The 22,675-nt window shown below is 35.3% G+C and overlaps 1 protein-coding gene across 1 annotated transcript in view; it reads left to right on the forward strand.

Moving 5' to 3' along the window:
* The window catches only part of MARCHF11 (membrane associated ring-CH-type finger 11), a 33,979-nt gene that overhangs the window by 3,567 nt on the left and 7,737 nt on the right, over positions 1 to 22,675 (forward strand). The window contains exon 3 of the mRNA XM_031552697.1: positions 19,648 to 19,840. Coding sequence (XP_031408557.1) covers positions 19,648 to 19,840 — 193 coding nt within the window. The remainder of the gene's footprint in view (positions 1 to 19,647; positions 19,841 to 22,675) is intronic.

Here is a 22,675-nt window from a genome sequence, read left to right on the forward strand (position 1 = left end):
TTTTTTAATAGCAATGACTTAATTTTTTCATTATTCTTGACAAGACAGGACACAAAAAGATTTCATGGAGCTGCATACTCAAATCACAATTCATGTTGCATTTCTAGGATCAGATTCCTGAAACTCAAAAGATTTTATAACTCTTCAGAGGGACATCTGTGTATTTTGTTAAGGGCAATCAATCTTAATATGTCCTCACCTCTCTTCCATACTATTGACTATGACATTTTTAATAGCTGCCCTTGTTTAAGCTTTTGGACAAGTTCTGGATCATTTGCTTAACTACACTAAAGTCCTTTTTAAGGTAACTTTTAGGTCAGGCTTTATAAAAATCTAAAGGTCAGAGATTAGACCATTTCAATATAGAAATAGTTTACAACATCTTCATTGAAGTAGTGAATGTAGTTAGAAGTTCTCAAGCAAGCATTACATTAGATACAATATTTGCATAGGATTTGTTCACTGTCTCTACAGCTGCCAGTATGCTTCAGTCCATGCCTCAGAATTGTCTCTACCAGTCTTTTATGGATTACATCTGTGAAAACTGATCTTTCAAAGAGACAAAAATGTTATCTACCAAAGTAACTTTTCCTCAACTAAACTGTCTATGCAGATTTACACCAGGTCCTCAGTTTTACTTTTATCTCAGTTATTTATGGAATGTCACAATGCTTACAAAGTTAATAAATGTTCTATGTTTTCATACAGAATATTGGAATATATGTGAATATCCCATTTAAAATCTAACATTTTCCATGGTTTCTGTTGCTTCATGGCAGGGAAGGTAATCCCTGAGGGATCTCTTTGGAGGCAGTACATTCAAGGAAAAGAATTTGCTGTGCTAAGTGACTATTTCCATAGATTTTTTTCAGCACCACTTTGTGTATTTCAGCGACTATTAGTTAATTCCATTTTAAGAAGCCAATAGTGGAAGCACACAGAATTTTCATACAGGACTAGGTCTTAAACAAACAAAAAATTAAATTAACCAATAGGCTAACAGTGGAAGATGAGCGCATAAACAAATTGGTGACATCTGATATGACATTTCACAGAGAAATGCAGTTTGATCCCTTTTTTCAGCATTCTTCTCAGCATCGTATCGAAGAAACATATTCAACCTTGGACTAATCCTTTAATGAATGCACATGTTCATGTTGCTGGACTTAATTCTTACAGCAGAGAGGAATTTGATCCAATAATAGGGCAGGTTATATTAAGAAATCAGTAGCAAAAAAATACCCAAAATTATAAGAGAAGATGGAACAAATAGTAGCTTAGGCAGGGAATTTTGGATGTTTTTTGAGATAAAAAGAAAGGAGAAACTTCAAGAGCCTGACTTGAAAATTTAATCACTTAGAATTACATTATAGATTAATGAGCGGAAAAAAAGCTCTAGCAGAAATAATGTGGATATTGGTTTGTTAGGCCTTATAATTTGTAAAGATTTCCTTCCTAAACAAAATATAAACATTGCTTTAGTTTTTAGAGCTGCATAATTACTAAGCTGTTATTAAATTTAGTTCACAAGGCTTGCAATTAAATGTGAATGTGTACTGCAGAACATTAATTCCCTTGTATGATTCAGAAATAATGTTTAAAAGTGGAACACAGTCACACAAAGATTGGGAAAATATGCTTTGGTGCTAAAAACATCACCTCCATAAAAGTTAGCAATAAATATATTTAGAGAATGGGATTCTTGTAGACTGTTACTGTAGTCTGTCATAAAGTTACAACTGTGTGAGATATTTAATATACTCTGCATTTGTGTTCATTAACGTTATGTTCTAGTACTTCAGATGAACTGGACTTGTTCCAAAATTGGTACAGCAAATTGGTTTGCTAATTTAAAAGCTAATTGCATGGCATTTCATCACCTTTTTTTTGAAAGCAGTATAACAATCAGTTATTTTAAAAAGTAAATTCTTAATTGTTAGGTCTGATTTTTGAATACAGACCAAAAAAAATGAGGGTGGTAGTCACTGTTATTTAAGCAAGTATGTAATTACTTGAGGTGGAATACGACGTATGAGTTCCATGGTTCTTAGAGGCTTATACTGTGATTATTAATGTCTGAAATATTCAACATAAAAATTATGATGTTCAATAGTTTCAGTGAATCATAGGCTGAATTTTTCAAATTTTGTTGATGTGAGTAGTCCTCACTTAATCTGAATTATCACAGTGGCATGAATTAGACGAAGGACTATGTAGCAGACTGAATGTAGGTATATGTGTGTGCTTTATATTAAAAAATGCAGAAATTATTAAGTTCTTTAGATATTTAAATTTTGAGGCCAGTGTATTAAATATAGTAAATGTGTAATAAAAGTTATCTCTAATGACTATGCTCAGCTGGATGAAAGCATATGTTTTTCCGTAAGCCATAACTAAGAAAGGGAAAGGGTGAAGGCTCAAATCTCCACTTGTGCTTTTTAAACTATACCACGTTCTGACAATAATCTAGTATTAGTGCTATTACATTGCCTGTAATGAAGATCCAAGAGGATATGTGGTGTTATTCGCTGTATCTTGGACTATTTACAAAGCAGTTCAATTAAGAGAAAAGGAAAAAATCTGTGTGGGTATATAAAACTTGTCAAATAAGCAGTAGTCTCCAAACACTAACCACTTCTAAATTTTGTTGTGTTTTTGGCATCTCAAATGGGATGACTCTTAAGATGACTCTTGAGAAGAAAAAAGGGTTTGCAGGCAATGTGAAAGCAACAAGGAAGGGACATTAGAAAAAAAAATACTTGGCTGAGATAGGTATTATGAACTGAACAGAGGTGAGACTCAGTGTCTGAGTAATCATTAGAAGGTAATTAATACATCAGAAAAAGCCTGAAAGTACTTCTTAACAATCAAATCTTTTTTTATTTGGAGTGATGGAGAAGAACCCGTGCAGGGGTGACAGAAGGGCAGTAATGTGGTCAAAGTAGAAGGCTTATAAAATTGTGTTTCAAGCAGTCTCATATTTGCTGAGAAAATTACATTTGTCAAGAGCTTAAAAGCTGTGTTACAGTAATTGAGACCTAAGATGAAAATGATGATGAGAAATTAATTTTTTAAATATAGATAGTTTTATATATGTAGTATAGAAAGCACCATAGAAACATTCTGAACAGGAAGATCCAAATAGATATTTAAAGATATTAACTGGGTTACAGAACAGATTCATGGGTTGGAGAAAGGCTGGAACATGAAAATCTTGAGATCCATATATACCACATATATTAGTTTTGAAAGGGGGGGGGGGCAATCTGAAACAGAAAAGATTGGTCATTCAGCTTAGACAAAGTAGTTGTATATCTCAAGCTCTTCGTTTGCCTAAGCACCTATTTTTAACCACTTCTAGAGAGAAGATACTAGAGTAGGTAAACCTTTTGACTTGATACAAGCTGAACAGTTCCAGTGACTTGTGGAAACTGCTGATCATCAGTATCAGTGATCTGAAAGTCATAATATAACAAAGAACAACATGTAAGCAAATGGACTAATTCTGTCACGGTAATATCAGTAATGATTTGGTAAGAATAAAGAAGAATTAATAACAAACACTGGATGTAGACCTAGGAGACAAGCTATTCTAAGCAATGAACGGCTGTTTGTTTACTGTGAACACCGAGCCATATTTGTAAGCCCAATGAAGAGAGATTATATTCATCTAAGAGGTCAGAGTGACAATCAGCATGGGAGCTGAAGCCACCAGGAAGGAACATGGGAAATTGTAAAAAGAACACTGAAAATGAAAGGAGAGGCTGAAACTGAATGTTTTTAAGAGAACAGACAATAGAAGTTTGGTGGAAGGGAAGGAAGTTGATTTTGTACTAGAGTTCTTTGAGAGAGCTGAAAGTGAAGAAGAAGGTAGATTTAGGTGAGAATTGTCAAAAATGGGAAATCATACATTTGAAAACTATAATTCAGCTCAGAAACTTGCATATTCCTAGTCTAGACAGGATTTTAGAGGTGTATGGTGAAAAAAATATGCTTACTTGATGGTTGGAATAGCTGAAGATTGAAGCGGTAATCCAAAGGGTGTAGTCAATATTTGGGATATTGCTAGAATGGTTGTAGTGTCACCAGCAAACTCTTGTGATCATCTTTCCTGATTCTCTATGTGCTCATACTTTGCTATATGGAACATTTGGTCAAATTTGGCATCTTAACTGATAGGACATCTGTCATTCTTGTCGGAACATCAGCTACGGCATGCAGGGAGATAGACAAGCCACTCTGGTGCTTATGTCTGTTTACTTAAGATAGAGGATTTGCAGTAAAAAATAGGTTATGCAAAGAATTTTTAATTGTAGCACAGAGAACAATTTTGTACTAATATGTAGATAATGATTTTAAACTTACCATTTCTAGCTCACTCGCGTTCTTGCCAGATCTGTCATTATTTTGAACTGTGCATTAAAATAATTTAATACATACGCAAAATAAGTAGAGCATTCAGGAAAAACAAAAACAAAAACGAAAACAACCCATCACCAACAACAGAATAGTATTAAGGTATGAGGATGTTCCCCTTCTATGTTATTCTTTTACTTTCTATTGCTCATAAGAAAAAACAATTGATTTCTTGTTGTATTCTTTGAATGCTTGCATAATGTGGAAAAGCAATTAACACTATGTAGACTGCAAATTGTGCTTGAAAATATAAAGCATTAATTGCAGATGTCAACCCGATCTAGTGATAATATACATATGTATATTTAAAGAATGTTGTTATCTCGGTGTATTATGTAGTGAGTTAACTACTTTAAGGGAAAATAGTGGATTCTTTCATAACTAAAATTTTCATGGGGAAAATGGCTAGTGTTAGTCATGAAAGAATCTTGAATAAAAATCACTACTGTAATTATAAGCATAAATTACATATCTCACTTAGAAAAATACTTCCAAATTTTAAGGATAGCATGGATGGGAATCCAGTTAGCTACGTAAACATATCTACTGGCATTTTAAATACTTAGGGTATCTAGGTAAACACGGAAGACTTAAGATAAGGTGTAAGACTTGCTAGTCAACTCAAAGCAACTCAATTTCTTTGAGTTACTATTTTTTGACTTTTTTTCTTAATTATTCCTAACTGATTGGATATTTCCCAAAGATCTTGATATTCTAGCCTAACATCGATGAAATTTATTTAGCAGTGAGACGTATGTAAGCTTTCCAAATACAAGTTTCTTTCTTTTTTCTCAATTCCAAGATCCTGATCATTCATTTCTTTAATTCCCATCACCAGGGCTTAGTGAAAGAATGTTACAACCAATTACCTTTTTTTTTTTTTTTTTTTTTCCAGCAGGCTTCTTCTAACTGTTAATAGATAAACTTGTTAATAAATGATAGTGTACTGCTTTTGTGCTTCTTCTTTATGATTCCTTTGCTCATGCTTGCTTGGCAGCATAAGTAGCCTGGGCACCACACATTGTCAAAATCTCTTCCTTCTCAACCATTTATTCTGTGTCACCTGTGAAATGCTACTGTAGTTTTTACCACAACAGAAATTTATCAAGGAAATTTGGCTTTGTTGACTTCATTTTAAAACTTCCTTTTAATGTTTCTTGATTTTGATTTTTTGTCAGTTTCCAATGAAGTCTTCAAAGCTTTATGTAAATAATCAGTGGTTATGCTAACTGCTTTCTTATTCAATTGGTGAGATAGCTTTTTAGATTATTGAACTCACATTTTTTATGATTTTTTGTCCCACATGCAGATTCAAATCTAGTGTTTGGTATTCGGACTGGAGACTCTTGTTATTCGTGCAGAATGTACAGAAGACAGTCTGTCTCTTTTCATGCCAATAGTGCAACAGTGAAAGAACCATTTGACCTCAGTTCTTCTGAAGTACTTGTCTGAGTCAGAGCACTCCCTCTGCATTGTGAGTTTTTCCTGCATGACTCTTTTCCCATAGGGTTCTTTGCTTTTTGTTGTTTAATTTATTTCATCTTTCCTTTCTATTTTCATTTTTATATTTCTTCTCCAAGTCACGTTTGTTTACATTTCAGTGAGGCCAGTGGAGAATGAGTCTTGGAGTTTTAGCCACACAGTTTTCTTTGCACTTCATAGTCTTTTTTCCCCCTTTCTATATTTTTAGATATTTTTATGGCAGTAGGGCAGTATTAAACACTGCCATTTCTGTGAGTGTATTCCCAGCACTGGGATATACCATACTGATACCCACACAAACTAAATTATTGGAAGAAGGCCATATCCTAAGCTAAGATCTTTTTTTCCTGGTCTTTTATGCCCAAACAACAAATAAAATTCCAAAAGTAATTCCTTAATTGTTTCAGACAGTCATGACCTTCACCATCAAGATAAAATGCTTGCTAGCTTTATGTGTATTTAGCAACTATGCTAACACTGGAAGGAGTCCTCCAAGCACGACAAAGATCTTGAAGAAGATAAATGGCATAACATTGGTATCCAGGAAACTGTATTCTGAGAAAATGGGAGTACACTTCCATACGCCTTCTCTTCTTTCATGCTAAGGAAGTTTCTTCTGCTCACTGGGGAAGAACGGTCAGGGAGAGCCTACTTCTTAATGGGACATTTTATATATCTCTAATGGCCATTATCTGAGCAGTCTGCAATTTACAATCTACTATACCTTGTGGTTACTTCCAGCACATTGTGTTCCTTTGTGGATGACAAGATTCAGCATCTCAATTTCAGGGCTGCTGTTTCATAGGAGGAGAGCAATCTGACATTCCTTCCTTTGCTTGAAGGAATCAGCATAACACAGTTGCTCACCGTATCTTGTCAGAATAACATTAATAGAATATAGGAGTCCTATGTATGCAGTCTTTTCCTACACTTGCAACACTGTTCTCCACAGAACCTCTTTTTTTCAGAGGCTTCAACAGTTATTTGAAACTCCAATCATTTAATATCACCTTCCAAAGAGGACACTTTGCTTGTATTGAAATATACAATGATGACTTTGAATCCTCATAATATTTAATAAAGAGTCTCTTTTTCTTCAAGCATCACTTACAGAGTATTGCATATCATCTCACTGCTTTCTAAAAATTTGCATTAAATAGTAATTTGATCAATTACTGATGCCATCTGATGTCTGTCAAACTTGAGGGGAAGGTCTTCATTCATTGTATGGCAAGGGAGCATCAAATGCTTAAGAATTTCAAAAGTCTATTCTTTCATTTCTTTAGCTTTGGTTAAAAGATACAGAAATATGTAGAATAGCTGATGATTCCTAGAAAACGTGTCTACTTCAGAGATTTTCCATTAGTAAGAGTTGATACAGTTACCAGGTACTTGAATGTGTTCAGAGATTTGTGGATTCACTGGAAGAGTTTATGGCTATGGGAGTTTCAAAAACTCATCTATCCACTGGCTATTATCTTCATACTTTTGTAGATCTTGCTGTTATGAATGCCATAAACCTAGCCATAGCAATTAGGACCTACAAGATCTAAGAACTTCAGCCTTCGAGCCCAGATTATTTCTAAATAGATGCAGTTACTTTCAGATGTCTTGGTATTTACAACACGACATAAGGGAATCTTTGTCTTTTTTTTGCAGAACTATCATGCATTAGCTCCTTGTGATAATCTTGAAAAGGTTCCTTTCTTCCTTGTTTGGGTTCAGAAGTACAGGCACCAATTCTGTTTACTTAAAACTCATCTAGCATTTCCATGGTCCTGTGTCTCTGAACTTGAATTAGCACATCTAAAGTGTGAATATTATGCCACATCTTTGTCTCAGTGTCACCCTCTCCTACTTTTTAATCTTCTCCTAACTTCATTCATGAATTGACCAGATTAACCACCAGATGAACCACAGTTGCCTCTGACATATGAATCCCGAGGGCTGCAAACCTTGGTTATGCGTTGAATTTGTCACTCTCTACTCCCCTCAGTAACTACACTGATTACCACCTTTCCAGGTTTATAACAGAAGTCAGAAAGATTCTTGGGATAGAAATCCCCTTTAGCAGAAGTTAAACTGTCTTTGTTCTTTCTGGTAATCAAAAGTCTAATAACATTTTCTTTCAGGGAGGAGGGTATTATAGAATATGTTTCATGATATGAAAAGGAAAATGACTTTAAAAAGTTAAATAATTTCAGTTACAAGCTTAAATTTGTCTGGTAATTTGTATTGCTCTAAAAGAGTAATTAATTTGCAACTCTCATGTTTATTTTCATGAATAAATCAAAACACTTTCTGAAAAAATATGTATGTGCTATGCTTGATCGTACTGCTTGGTCTGTCTGCAGCATTCAACATCTCTGGAGGCATTAAGAGTTCCCAAATGGCAGCTGCTTGGCTGCCTTCTGGAGAATTTTGCCACAGGACTCAGTTGGCATCTTAGCTGAGAGACTGAACTCCTTTCCTTCGGTGGGCCATGAGTAAGCATTCTAAAAGCTACTCCTCCATTAGAAGCTTGCCGAGGCTAGTTTTCATAGTCACAAAAAAACACAACAACCTTTATCTTGTGGTGTTAGGGTAGCTTAATCATTCCCAGCTCCCCTTCTAGAGAAATGTTTAATTTCTTTTCCCATGGCCTTTTCTCAGAATCCTTTATGTGCTAAGACCAGCATGGCAGAACTGGTCCTCTTCAGTAGAGCACAACAAAAGGTGTCTGGTGTCAGCGTTAGAATAGTGCCCATTTAGTGTAGTATGATTAGGTTGCAGTTGAACTTGATGATCTTTAAGGTCTTTTCCAACCTGAGCAATTCTGTAATTCTATTATTCTATTTTCCTCATTTTTTTTCATACAGACATTTGGGATATTAGGCCATAGCCAGCATTCTCTACTTCAGAACCGTATGATAGATAAGTTAGTAACAGTCAACCAAATCTGCATGACCAGGCAAACCTTTTTGAAGAAGAATATTAGCTTCTCCCCGTACTAGATGTCAGAGCCAGTTATCTCTTTCATCCTTTGAGCCATAAGATCTTATACTAACTGTTTCACAATGCATATGGTGTGTGTTTCTTTAGCTCTGTCATCATTTATCACTTTTAGGTGCTCTGCACTTTCTTAGTTTACAGTCGTGATGCTCCTGAGAGACTAGTGAGTTTTGTTCTTATGAAAGCAGCAGTAATTGAAAGGGATCTATATAGTTATTGATACACTTGTTGTTTTGTTTACTCTGAATTTTTCATTTAGATTTTATGGTTTTCTATGGCTGTCACCTATGCCATAAAATAAATTCAGTGAAGTTTCTGACCAGGGCAATGCTAGATTTCCATCTGGCATGCTTTCTTCATCAGTGTTTGAAAGTATGAGTTGCTTACAAACTTAGATATCAAGGGACTTTCGAAGATCTGCTTACTCGTTTCTATCTGTTCCAGAGAGGTGAACAAGAGCATTCTATGTAGAAAATTTTTTGAAGTGTCTCAGGACATTTCAAATTTTACAAGTTGTCTCAGGACTTCCTATAGGATCACTGGAGTATTTTTCAAAGAGCAACCTGAACAAACGTCATCAAGTCCTATTGTTAATATTGTTAAGGACTCACGTAATACTGCTGATTTTAAGGTAGAGCAGCTGATGTGAAAAGGCCACCAACACCTCTGTCATATGTGATTATTGAATTTAAAGAAGGGACTGCTGTCTAGAGAGACAACCAAAATACATTCCGACACATACTTGAAAAATAATTTGCAGTCGTTCTAGCTAACTAACTAAACAGAAAGTTCTTTGATACAGGTGCCTTCCTTGTGTACAGCTTGTACGTACCCTTCTTTCTCTTAGGTGTGCCTTGATTTGAGAGAAAACAAGGGTATTTTTATGTCTGTATTTATTTATACTGGAAGGGATGTACATAGATTATGTATGAGTCATATAACCACCGTTAGACCAAGAGCAATTTATAGTTTAAAGGCTACCAAGCACAGCAGTATGAATTGGATATAACAGTTTTTATTATTATAACCATTGCTTCTTGTAGTGTTATGAATGTTGATGCACAGTAAGCAAGAAAGCTGTGTATTTCCAGTGGCCAGCCTGAGCTATTAGAAAAAAAAACTGATTGCTAATTCAAACAATAGTACCTATCAGCTTGTAGCCATGATTATGTAGTATACCTGAAAAAACTTACTAAGACAATTGATGTTTAAGATATTAATGCTTATTAAATTAGAATTAATAGTAATAACTATTGCTGTTAGAAATCGTAAAATGCATGCATCATACTAACAGGTATAATCATTGATGTATTGTGCATCTTTTTATATCATGTTTTAATTATACATTATATATAATATCTAAAACAGAAAAATTCATTTATGATTCTTTTTATTTGGCCAAATTTTCAAGCAGTATGCTGCTTACTATATAATTTGCATAGTCTGAAATCATCTAATTATGACTATTGTCTTCAAGTGAAGATTTATTGCAAGTGTAATTGATTACACAGTCAATCTAATTGATTTGTCAATCTAGTATATTAATCTCTAATTGAATTTTAAAGCAGGTTTTGCCAGATTTTGTGCAGGGTAGAACCTAGGATTGCCTTCTCTGTGATTACATAGTGGTTGATATTACACTGCCATATTTATTGTCCTACTTTTTAATCATTACCCAAGATATATACATCTTGCTTAGGGATTAGGAGAGCAACAACCTTAACACTAAACTAAGCATGCTTCTTTTACCTTGCCTTCAAAATCTGAAGTGCCCTTACCAGATACCTCAAAGAAGCACTTAGTCTTCCCTTAAAGATTTTCCTAGGGTCACATGAAAATTTTGATACAATTCTATGAATTACTCTTGGTTATGATTGAAAGGCCAAACGGCCTGAGGCCAGTACTTACAGTCAGATGTTTTCTTGTGAGGTACTCTCCACTACTGAAACACGTCGTTGCCATAGAACAAAAGGCAGAAGACTGGATAGTGAATGTCCTTCAAATTCTGTACTAACAGATGCTAAAGAGCTGGTTTGTGCCAAAATTATTGAAAAGGGCCCAATTCTCAGCTGTGTATGTAGCTTCTGTAGGATGTAAAAGAATCCAGTGACAACAGATGAAGATGTATTACTTGATATCTTGTCTTATGGACTTGGACAGACAAGATGAAGATGGTGGAAAGCAGTAAAACACTGCGTACTTGAAACGCAATGATACTTAACAAGTTCTTGATCATGCTTATCCAGTCAAAATTGTTTGTACACCTACATTTTTTTTTCCCTCTATCATTTAACCATCATTGTTGGTACCAGTGTTGGGCCTAGATTGGAAAAATATATTAATACTTTGCATTTTAACTCTTAAGGTAATTAAATGATATAGAAAATTCCTTGCAGTCATTTTCCAGTAAACTCAAAACTCTGAACTCTAGAATTCCCTAGAATTCTCTACAATTCCCCAGAATTGTAAAGCATTTCTTCCACCTTCACATCATTTTCATTCTTCATTTTTAGGAAAGACCGTGGCCTCTGTCAGCATTCAGACCAGCTGAGGTAGACCAGTGTCAGAAATATGTTTTCATGCTTTGTGTAGTAATAAAATCACATCCTACTCAACCTTATAGAGGTTATATGAGTACAGGAATCAATTAAGTTTGCTTTCTCTTTGGTTCAGCAAACTTCAGTGTGTCTGGTATATATGAACTGGAAGTGTTCCAATTCATATGCAAATGACTTTGAAAAGTCATTGCATATTCTGAATAATGTGTCAATATCAGTCATTAAAATAGCATCTTCAAGGTGGAAGTTTAAAATCTTGCTTTAACTCAGTTGAAGAACTCAGGGTTTGAATGAAGGCCTTTCAGAAGGGAATGCATCAACCATTAGGACGTAGAATATTTTCAGGTTAAACCCTTTATCTTTCATCTTGTACGAGTTGTAAAAAATGTTTAATTATTCATATTGTCAAAAAGACAGAAATAGGAGCTACCTGTTTTGGAAAGTCCAGTTAGATGGACTGGACTGGAGTTTCAGTAAATGAACTGGAATTAATAGTTGAACACTTCAACGTAGACAAGAAGGCACCAGCAAAAGCGGTCAAGAACAGATGATCCCTCTTTACACTGATAGATGGTCAGGGCACTTTGCAGGTGAGGCTCATTCACTCCCTGCTGAACAATTTTTTCAAGACTTCTGGTGAGTGTACTAATATCTTAAGGAGTGCAGGATCTTATCCTCATGGTCAGTTTTTTTCCCCTTTTAAACCTACTCAACCATCCTAGCTAAAATTTGCAATTAGTTCCTTTCTCCTAAGAGAAGGAAAATACATCTCCAGAGTTTTTTTTTTTTAATACTATTATTTTGTATCCAAAGCGAAATAGATTTCCAGGATTTCTAGGCTTCTGGTCTTTCAAAAATCCACGATGCATCCAATGTAAGTACAGATGTTCTACTCTGCCAGGTACATGCAATAAGCCAACACTTCCAGGAACTATCAGCTAAATTCCACGTGTGCTGCACAGATGGAATATGCCTCTGCAGTTAATGTTACGCTTTCAGAATGTCCAAAGTATGGATACTGCCTTCCAAGCAGACTGAAGTTGCATGCAAGCTGAATTATCTATATTCTTGACCTATATGATTCATAAAAGAAAAGATAATTGCATTATGACTACAGGAACTCTGTCTTAATAGTTCAACAAAATTGCTAAGCATTAAAGGGAAGCTGCAATTTTTGTACCATCAATTACTCTTAAAATACACATACTTAATTCACTCCAAGCAGTAATGCCTCCTATTTATTTCCATGGAAACTACAACAAATACAAAGAGTACAATATTTGATAGACAAATTCTCAGTTACAAAATGGTGTTTTTCATCATCATCACCACCATTAGGTATGATTTTCCCCCCTCACCCCTGCAATTAACAAAAACCTGCATGCTGTGCTCATAAAAAACTGCGTGGCTGTCTGGAGCGTGTCTTGTCTTTCACATTCTTGATACCACTGCTGAAACCATCCACTGCCTCCCACTGCTTCATATGCACTTCCATACCACAAGCCATTCTGTCAGACTCTGCTCCTAGCTGTCACACGTCAACAACATGGAATGGATTATTGGTGGGAAGGTTCAATCTCTTCTGCCATACTACCAACATCTGCCTCTGACATTGTGGGTCAGTATAAAAAAAACAGGAGACTGTATAATCAATGAATACAAAGATGCTATAATTATGAAATGAACAAGAGAGTTTGGCAAAGCAGATTATAATAACAAAAAGAGAGTAGACAGAAAGCTTACCTGTGTCCTGGGCTCACTGCAAAACTCCAGAGGAGGGATCTCCAGAAGAGATCCTCCCCCACTGGCAGTCAGCTCTTAAATGGGTCTAGGAGAGGTGGAGCCAGGCTCCACTCCTTCCAGCAGCACAGGTGAATTGCCTTCACCTGTGCTCCCGTGGCTGACTCATTGCTCGCCTCAGGTGATCAATCAGAGGTTCAGGCCGTGATGCAGCAGTTCCCATACAGAGGCATTACTTTCAGGACAGCCCTTGCCAAAATAGAAGCCTATGGTGAAAAAGGGCATTTCAAATGTCTACATACATATACTCAATCCTATGCATTTTCTGTCCAAGTAGGTCAATAAGTTGACAGTATCTCTGCATCTTAAATCATGCAAATAATGTTATGTGCATACTGCAAAACACATTAGAAAAATTATCTGATCGTTTAGACTACAAAAACGAATAGGCATTTCAAAAATGATGTATTGGACCTAAATCATTGAGTTTTTTTAAATTCTTTAAGTTTTATTGATAACCAGATTGCAAATCCTTTTATGCATAATGAATGTCTGTGTTTAAGAACTTGTTTCTGTCACAACTACCTGTTTCTAGCAGCCAGAGAAAGTAAAAGATTCTCTAAAATCTTTTTGAAGTCATATAATTAATACATCATTAGGTTAATCAAACTATGTTATAATAGGTCACCATAAGGTTGGTTCACCACCAGTTATTTTTAATTACTTTTACATTAGATACACCTTCCGGAATGACCAGAGAGAACAAGAGCCTACCATCAACTACCCTTGCTTCTGTGATGGCATCTAAATAAGCTGTCTCTAAATGACAGAGCAGATAATTGGTGGCAGCCATGTCAAACTACCACATCAAAAATTCAGCAGAGATTATGAGCATCTTCAGAGAATTTAGATGTCTCATAGCAGACTAGTTGGTATATTATTGTTCAGTATTATATCTAATTTAGCTTAATACCAACATGATAAGGTTGATGATGAACCAGTGTGCACACATATGCTACTTCTTACTATATTTTAAAATTAGATACCTTTTTCTAATAACTCAGAACCTTAGTTGCATTGAATTCCAGATTACTACTTGAATTCAAAAAAAGTGAAGGGAACCCATTGCTTATGATCACATGCTTGAAAAACCCAACACTGAGTCAAAAATTAAGTAAGTAGTAAAGGTATACATATTCAAAAGATAACGTTACCCTTCACAAACACGGAATAGTCCATGTGTGTCTCCACAGACTTATAGAATGGTTTGGGTAGGAAGGAATGTAAAGAGCATCTATTTCCAACCTCCTTGCCATGGGCAAGGACATCTGCCAGTAGACCGTGTTGCTCAAAGCCCCATCCCACATGGCCTCAAACACCTTTGAGAAAGTTTTCTGTTTCATCACCTGTTGCTAGTCTTCCTGAGTTGGTAGTACTATATGCAGAGGGATTACTCTCTGTCATCTACTCTGGCCAGCCATGAGGAATTTTCATATGTTCTTTATTAAGGATGTAAGAAAATATGTAGTTTCACTGCAGACGTTTTTCATATAAAATATTTTGAGTCCAATTTCAGTCTCAATGAGTGTTTTTAAGATCATTTTTCTGCCATGCATTTTATGACAATCAACAGGCTTTTATAAGGCACAATTAAAAAAAGCTGAGTTAGTACCGATTTTGAGTAGTCTTTGAATAGTCTATCAATTTTTATGTTAGTATATAAAATGCATATTTCTTTATTAACTTTATTCTTTAGCAATTAGCCCTTCAAAGCAGTATGCTTCTTTCAGCTTCTGGAAGTCTCTATCTGAAAAAATATGAAATTATGCAGTATTTATTCTTAATAGAGCATTTATAGGAACAATGGTTTTGGGGTTAGAAACAGAACTATAGGGTTCATTAAATGTACCAGACTCCCAAATGATTTATGAAAGGAAGAGCAGTGGTAAATAAAAGATTACCAAAGCCAAACATAATAAAGTGTCAGCAGAAGTGAAAGTGTAGGGAATTCTCAAAGGACGAAAAAGCAGTGCTATATTAAAATCAGAAGCCTGGTATGGCATAATACCTCATAACATTACAGACACGATGGAGATCAATATCAAATGGGATACTATTTCACAGAAATTTAAAGGAACTTTTTTTTTTTAAGAATCTGTCCATGAAAAAATATTATTTTGTCAGACAAAAAATATTTGAAGTTTTCTTTTAATTTTGATTTTAAAGCAAAGTGCCAATTTGTATCAAAATATTTATTTTTTATGGTTAGGTACTTTGTAGAAGCTTACAGTAGAAAGACTGCATAGAACTTTTCTGATTTGTTAAAACTTAGCTGAAAGAACTTAATGTTTATGGGGATGTATAGTCAGCAAATGACAAAGACAAATTAGGAAGTCATAATTTATAATCATGAGCAACTAAGAGTTACAAAGCAAGTTATATGAAGAAAATGTGAAATAATTTCATGGAAATAATGGATTTAAATTATGACATACCAATAATGATATCTTTCAATTTGAGATGTTAAATAATTCAGACTGTTAAATTCTAAATGAAATTTCTTTATTGGTGATTCTTTTACCACATTACTTTTGTGACCTCTTTATCATAAACAGTTACTTTAATACTAGAAGTCGAAGTGAATAGAACGCATAGCAGGGCATGCAGTAAGGTGAATGATCATAAGAAATCAAATAAGGCTTAAATGTCTTTGGTATTTAAACAGAAAAACTTTTCTATCCCTAAGCATTTATCAGAGTGGGTACTCACACACTGTAACTACACTTTGCATGAGATTTCAGACAGTAGAAAGCATTGCGACTACGACTGCCGTTCCTCTTCATAAATTCTGTTATAAAATGCGGTGTAACCAAACAATACAGTCCCATGTAGTTCCTTCTCGTTGCCTAATGGCTAATATTGTCTATGGCTAAGTAAAGAACTAAATCTTTGGAGCTTATTTACATATGAATATTGCAATAACTATAGAATACCTTCTCTATGTGAAAAATGTGCCTGTCTCAGTTCAATCTGCTTGCTCTTTATAATTCATACATAAACACAATAAAAGCTAAGGGAAAAATGAAGCCATATATTTCCCGAGAGGCAATCTCAGACTAAGTTTCTAAAGCAAAATTGCTTGGGGGCAGAGGGCCAGGGAGAAGAAAGTTTCATTTCTGGTCAGTTAGACATCAGTATGAATGGTCTTCTTGCCATTGGCACGAAGGAGGGACATACACAGTAACCAAAGTCCTGAATCTGATCATGTTAGAGTTTAACACCTATCTACCCTACTCTGTCACTGTTATGCTGTTGGATTCTTACAGCAGACAGCCTTGCACCAAGAGAAAAGTTAGTAGTTTTGTGTAAAACTGTTTGGGCTTCTTGAGTGCCTTTCATATTACATGTACCACCCTTCCTCCCCTGTCTACTGTGGGATCTTACTGATTAGTTTAACTTAGAAACTGTACTGATAGGAAGATAAAATATGTGAATTGCTTAGAAACTGCTGACCTTCATATTCAGGAAGGTGGAGGAGTATAGTTTCTTTTATACAGAAGAAAGGCAGCAGACACCACAAAGGTCAAAGCAGCTGAGTAATAGTAAAGAACATCCAACCCCCTTTATGAGTTCTTGGTGGTTGTTTTTGTTTGTTTGCTTGTTTTTGTTTTAATTGCTCATTGATTTTTAAAGGCAAAGGAATTAGGAACCATGGGAGGCTTATGCATTTTCTCAATAATTGAAGTGGCTCCCCTTCCTAGTTGGTAGCGCAGAAGTGTGTTGAATTTTTGGAATTACTAAATTTACAGAGGTTGAGAGATGATTGTTACTTACATTCTTGACAGCCTGTTCATCTGATCTCAAGAACAACAAAATGACTAGATCACATTATTAAGAAGATGCCAGGAAGAGACTGAGATCATATCTATGTCTCTTAGAACTTTTAAAGGTCAAGATTTTCTAGAAGGAAGTGTGGGGTAAGTCAATAGATGTCCTAGTGAGACCTTTACATGAGGAAAGGAAAAAAAAAAAGAAAAGAAAAGAAAAAAAAAGTAGCAGAAATGGTTGAATGTGGTTATGAATGGGAGACGACAGACATAGAAATTGCATGCCTGGCAATGCTAGAATAGAGGGTAAGCTTTATATCTAGACTGCACTCTGTGTTATTTATCCTGAATGTTTGGACTGCTTTTCCTTCTACCCAGTGCTAGTTATGAAGAATAATTAAGAGTAATTGAAGTAAAAAATAAAATAAAATAAAATTCAAAGTAAGCTGAACTAAGCTTAGGGAATTGCACTGTGAAAGACCAGCTGTTTACTTCAGTGATATATATATATTTTTTTTCAGTTTATTACTAGCTTCTTCCATGAATTTGATAGTTTAATATTTTATGACAGTTAATGCATAAAACTAAATTTTACTTCATGTAAACATACTATGATTTCATGCATTCTGAACAAACACATTATGGGTCTGTCTTACACTGATAATGAAAGAAGATAGAAATACATAACCAACAGCATTTTTGACAGCTTTCTGCCAGGTCGCACTGTGTAGCGTTAGCCGTGAAATGAAGAATAATTTTGTTGAACGTATCCCCACCAAGTCTAAAGAGAGCTCTATGAATTTCAGCCCTGACATTTAAGTCCCGTGTACAATATCAGAATCATGAGAAGCTCATACCATTCTGTCATGCATCAATTGTAACTGACCTTCCCTGACCTTGTAAAAAAAACTTTCCTAACAAAGGAAATGAGTATCCATACTTGGCTTACTATTAAAAAACCAATTTATTATTGAATATAAATAGCTCCAATCCAACCTTCAAATTTCAATGAAATTATTAGTATGAGTTTAATAAGTTAATTATAAAAGAACAGCATACTGAAATACAAAATTCACAAATTGTATGACTACCTTTTTGTACCATTTATACTCAGAAGGCTGCAGGAAGAGGAGGTGAGCAGGATCAGGTGTGCAAATTAGGCAACGGTTAAAAAAGTTAATGGGAAAAGCTGAAATGGAAGAAAAGGGGAGAGGATCTCATTGCTCATCTAGCAGTGGGACTTGATCGGAGAGCTTAAACTGTGGTTCAAACTGGATGTAAGAAAAAAGTTTTATGACCTGAGAGCAGTAAAGAAGTGCACTAGATAGCTCAGAGAAGTTGAGCTGTCTTCATAATTGGAGATTTTTAAGCCTTGAGCAATCTGGCCTGATCCCATCACTGACCCCTATGTAAGCAGAAAGTTGAACTAGAGACCTCCCATAGCCCCTTGCAACCTGAATTATTCTAGCATCTTACAATCATACAATACTGACTACCCAACTGCTATTAAAAATAATGTTTTTATAAACTAACTAACAGAAAAAAACTATTACCAGATCGGTAAAGAAGTAATAGAGCTGTTGGTTCAGTAGATATTTCTCCACCTGGTCCTTATTGCAACCCTAGAAGTGGGCAGATATTTTCAAAATTAGGAACAGAAGTTATGTCAATCTAAAGATTCGGCACTCTTATCTCTGGAGCAGAGGAGCAGATCATGGTGCTAGAGTGGGGAGTCTGCGAAACTAATTCAGACAAATAATTGTCTATGGAAGACCACAGACAGTAAGCACAATCTAGGATGATTTTTTTTTTTTTGTCATGTTATGTTTTGCTTTTGAGACCTTTTATTTTAACAAAATTTTACTTATATTCATATCTTGACAAAATTCAGTAGCATACTCTTTATATTAATATCTTGTCACATCACAAATCTGAATTATCTTACATACATACATTCCAGCCTTTCTAAGAAAGGCAGGCATAGGTAATGTGCACTGGAAAGAAATTTGCGTGCTACCTATGTTCAGGGCTCTTCCCAAGTCTTCAGATTGCCTCCATACTTAGCTATGGATGTCTCTTTGTATTGTTAACACTGGTTTATGAACAGAACCCCATCTCTTTTGGCATGCCAGGAGACAGCCAGGAGTTTCTTTGATGAGCAGCAGGAAAGTGGAAAATGGCTTTGGACTTGGAGGGGGGTGGGAAGGAAAGCTGCCACTTTCAACTTGTTATATTAACATAAAAACAGACTTAGACTGGCTTCCCAACTTTCTTTGTATTCTGTTTGTTAGCATACAAATATGAAAGGCTGAGCTCCGTTCCTAAGACTAATTTTTTTGTGCTTATGTGTTCAAAATAGAAATAAACTAATAACTCTCCTGAAGTTCACAGCTAGATGGTGATGGTAGTGATGCTGGAGGAGATGGCGAAGCAACTATTTTTAGTTTCACTTTTAGCTAAAGTGAAATAGGTAAAAAAGTTCTCTAAAATGTTAGTGTCAAAAATATTAGTAACATTTTATGAAGATATGTATAAATTTTAAAGTAATTTCTGATTTCAGGAAAAAAGTGGAGTTGAATGTACAATCACAGAAAATAACATTTTTATCTTATACACCTTTGTTTCTCTTTTAGTGGCAAAGCATTACTATAACACTGGTTGAGAAAGTGCAGATGGTTGCTGTAATCCTAGGATCTCTGTTCTTAGTAGCAAGTGTGACTTGGCTTCTATGGTCAGCCTTCAGCCCCTATGCAGTATTGCAAAGAAAGGACAGCCTTTTTCAAACCTGCTATGGATTGTATGGTTTTATGGATCTAGTATGCATAGGTAAGCTCAAAAACTTTAAACAGCACAGACTGTGGTTTAAGACTGTGACTATCTATTTTTCTAATTGGTCACTCTAATTAATCACTCCAGTTCTTCTCCGATTTATACTCAGCTGATACCAGTATTGCTATTTACAGTGTTACTGATGCTGCAAAGAGAAAAGAACCAAAGAGGCTTTACTCTCAGACCGATCAAAGCACCTTTGTGATGAGAATAGGATCAGTTTCAAATATTTGAAAATATAGACAGCTAGCAAATTTCAGAAATTCTGAGTGATAAATGTTGGTGTTATCCCAATCTTTTATATGGGAATTGTGAAGGGCAGTGCTGAATTTTGCTCAGTAAAGCTCAAGGAAACAGAATGATTCCCAATATCAAGACTCCTGCTTCAACCATAAAGCCATATTGTCTTTTACTGTCACTTCATTACCGTATATCATAGAATCATAGAAGGGCCTGGGTTGAAAAGGAACAGTGATCACCTAGTTTCAACCTGGCTGCTATGTGCAGGGTCACCAACCACCAGAGCAGGCTGCCCAGCGCCACATCAAAATGGCTGACGGCCATTTCTATTTGTTTTGTAAATTTTATGAGAAGTCCACTCTAGAATATTTTTGGACAGATTTTCTTCTGTGAATCTTCACTGAGAAGTGAACACAACTGAAATTTCTAACACTCTGGGGTGGTACCCAAAAAAAAAAAAGAAAAAAGCTCAGCCTCATGAGCAGCTACACCCTGGTTCCTGCTCTGCTGAGCACTCAAAGAAAGAAAACAAAACAAAACTCCAGGTGTAGACAAAAGGTGCTTCAGGCATTCTAAACTTTTCAGTTATATGGAATTCTATGATTTTTTTGTGTGTGTGTTGTTTTTTTTTTTTGTGCAAATTACAAAAATTTATTTTGATAGGTATAGGATAGTTGGAACAACCAGTTATTTCTAACTGTTTTCATTCCGTTTGAATGTTGTTAAAACAACTAAATCAATCTAAAAACCAACAAGGAATGTCTGAGGATGAGCCAAAATACTAGTGAATTTATCTACATAAATAAACTATTCTAAGGTGTGTGCTCAATGGACTGCTACATGCAGTTAGGTAGCTGCCCTTCAAGTCAACCAGGCTCAAACCACCTCCGGATTGGAAGTTTGACATACCTTAAATTACACAAATGTATGTTTTACAGGCCTATCAGAGAAAATATATGAAAACCTTTATGTTGCTTGCTCTGAAACGGACTATAATTAAACATATTTGGACCCTGTTTTTTTATAATGCTTAAATTCAGTGCACATATGACTTATCTGGAAATTCAGAAACAGAACTTTGGTCACTGAAAAATTCTGATAATGCAGTCATTCAGCCCACACAGTCTACATGTAATTTCAAGTAATCTGTATTCTGTGAGCTTGTAATACCAGGAGTTCTTGTAACTTTTCAAAATATTTATTAATATATTCAATTCTATTCAATTTTATCATAAAATGAGGAATTTTAGATTGATAGTTTTAATTTAAATTCTTTGAATAAAGTTCTCTAATAGACAAATGTAATTATTATTTATGAATCACGTAAAAACACAATACTGCCAATTATGCTAATGAATTCCCAAAGACATTAACACATGCTTTTTACCATTGCATATCATATATAATCTCTTGTATCATAAAGCTTGTAACGCTTACAGCCAGCTACTTCTTATTTAGTCTGTCCTCTGCTCTCATTTGTATTTAGTCATCCATGACATTCTTTCCATTTGAGCTTTGTCTTACAAAGGATTTGCAATTATATCTACACTCCCACTAAAATCTCTGTTTATTTCACTCACAAACTGTGCTTGCATATGAGTTTGCCTGTGCAGCACTTATTCCAAGACAAGTGGATGAGTTGCTGGTGGTACAATCAAGATTTAGTCCAGTTCATTTGAGTTATGCCTCAATATTATTCTTTTTTTGGCCATTTGTGAAGTTTAAATAGCTGTACTTTCTGAAGTATTTTGTTGTTACCATTTTAAGAGCAGTTTGCCCCAAAATAATGACATATTTACACATATTTATACTTTGAATACTTGTACATACTTGGCCTTCTACCCCTCTTCTGCTTCCATTTTTTTTTTAGATGCTGTTTTTTAGCCCGTCACTTTTTTTTTTTTTTACCTCCCATCCTCACATTATTCAGTACTTTTTCTCAGCCTCATATTTTGTTCTCAGCTTCCCACCTTATTTCAGCCTCATTTTATTCTAGGCCTCAACCTTTCTTCAGCCTCCCATTACCTTTCAGCTTTTGTTCTTACCTCTCACTATTCTTCAGCCTCCAATTTTTCTCAGCCTGTACTCATTTGTCTTGATTTTTTTCTGACTTGCACTGCTTTAGTTTATTTTTCCTTTGCCTCCACCTCCTTTTTGATCTCAGCAGCCCTTTTCACATTCAACCTTTTTTCTCAACCTTTACATTTTTCTCTGCTACCCATTCCTTTTTTTCCTCTCAATCTTTTTTAGCCTGGATCCTTTAATTAATCTTTATGGTTTTCTCAGCCTCACATCCCTTTTCAGCCTCAAGCTCTATTCCAGCTTCTTATTCTCAGACTCCTACTTTGTCAGAGCTCCCACTCCTTCTCAACTTCCACTTCTTCTCAAAATCTACCTATTTCTCAATCTTTTACAGTTTCTCTCTCCACTTTTCTCTTATCCTCCCATATTGTTTCAGTCTCCACTTTTTCTCACACTATTTTCTTAACCTCCCAACAACAGTGGATTTTACGGAACCTCCCACCCCCATTTGGTCTCCTATCTCTTTTTTGCATCCCCCCCCTTTCTTTGGCCTCCACTTTTTTCTAGCTT

The sequence above is a fragment of the Meleagris gallopavo genome, chromosome 3 (genome assembly GCF_000146605.3).
Source record: "Meleagris gallopavo isolate NT-WF06-2002-E0010 breed Aviagen turkey brand Nicholas breeding stock chromosome 3, Turkey_5.1, whole genome shotgun sequence".
NCBI classification, from domain to species: domain Eukaryota; kingdom Metazoa; phylum Chordata; class Aves; order Galliformes; family Phasianidae; genus Meleagris; species Meleagris gallopavo.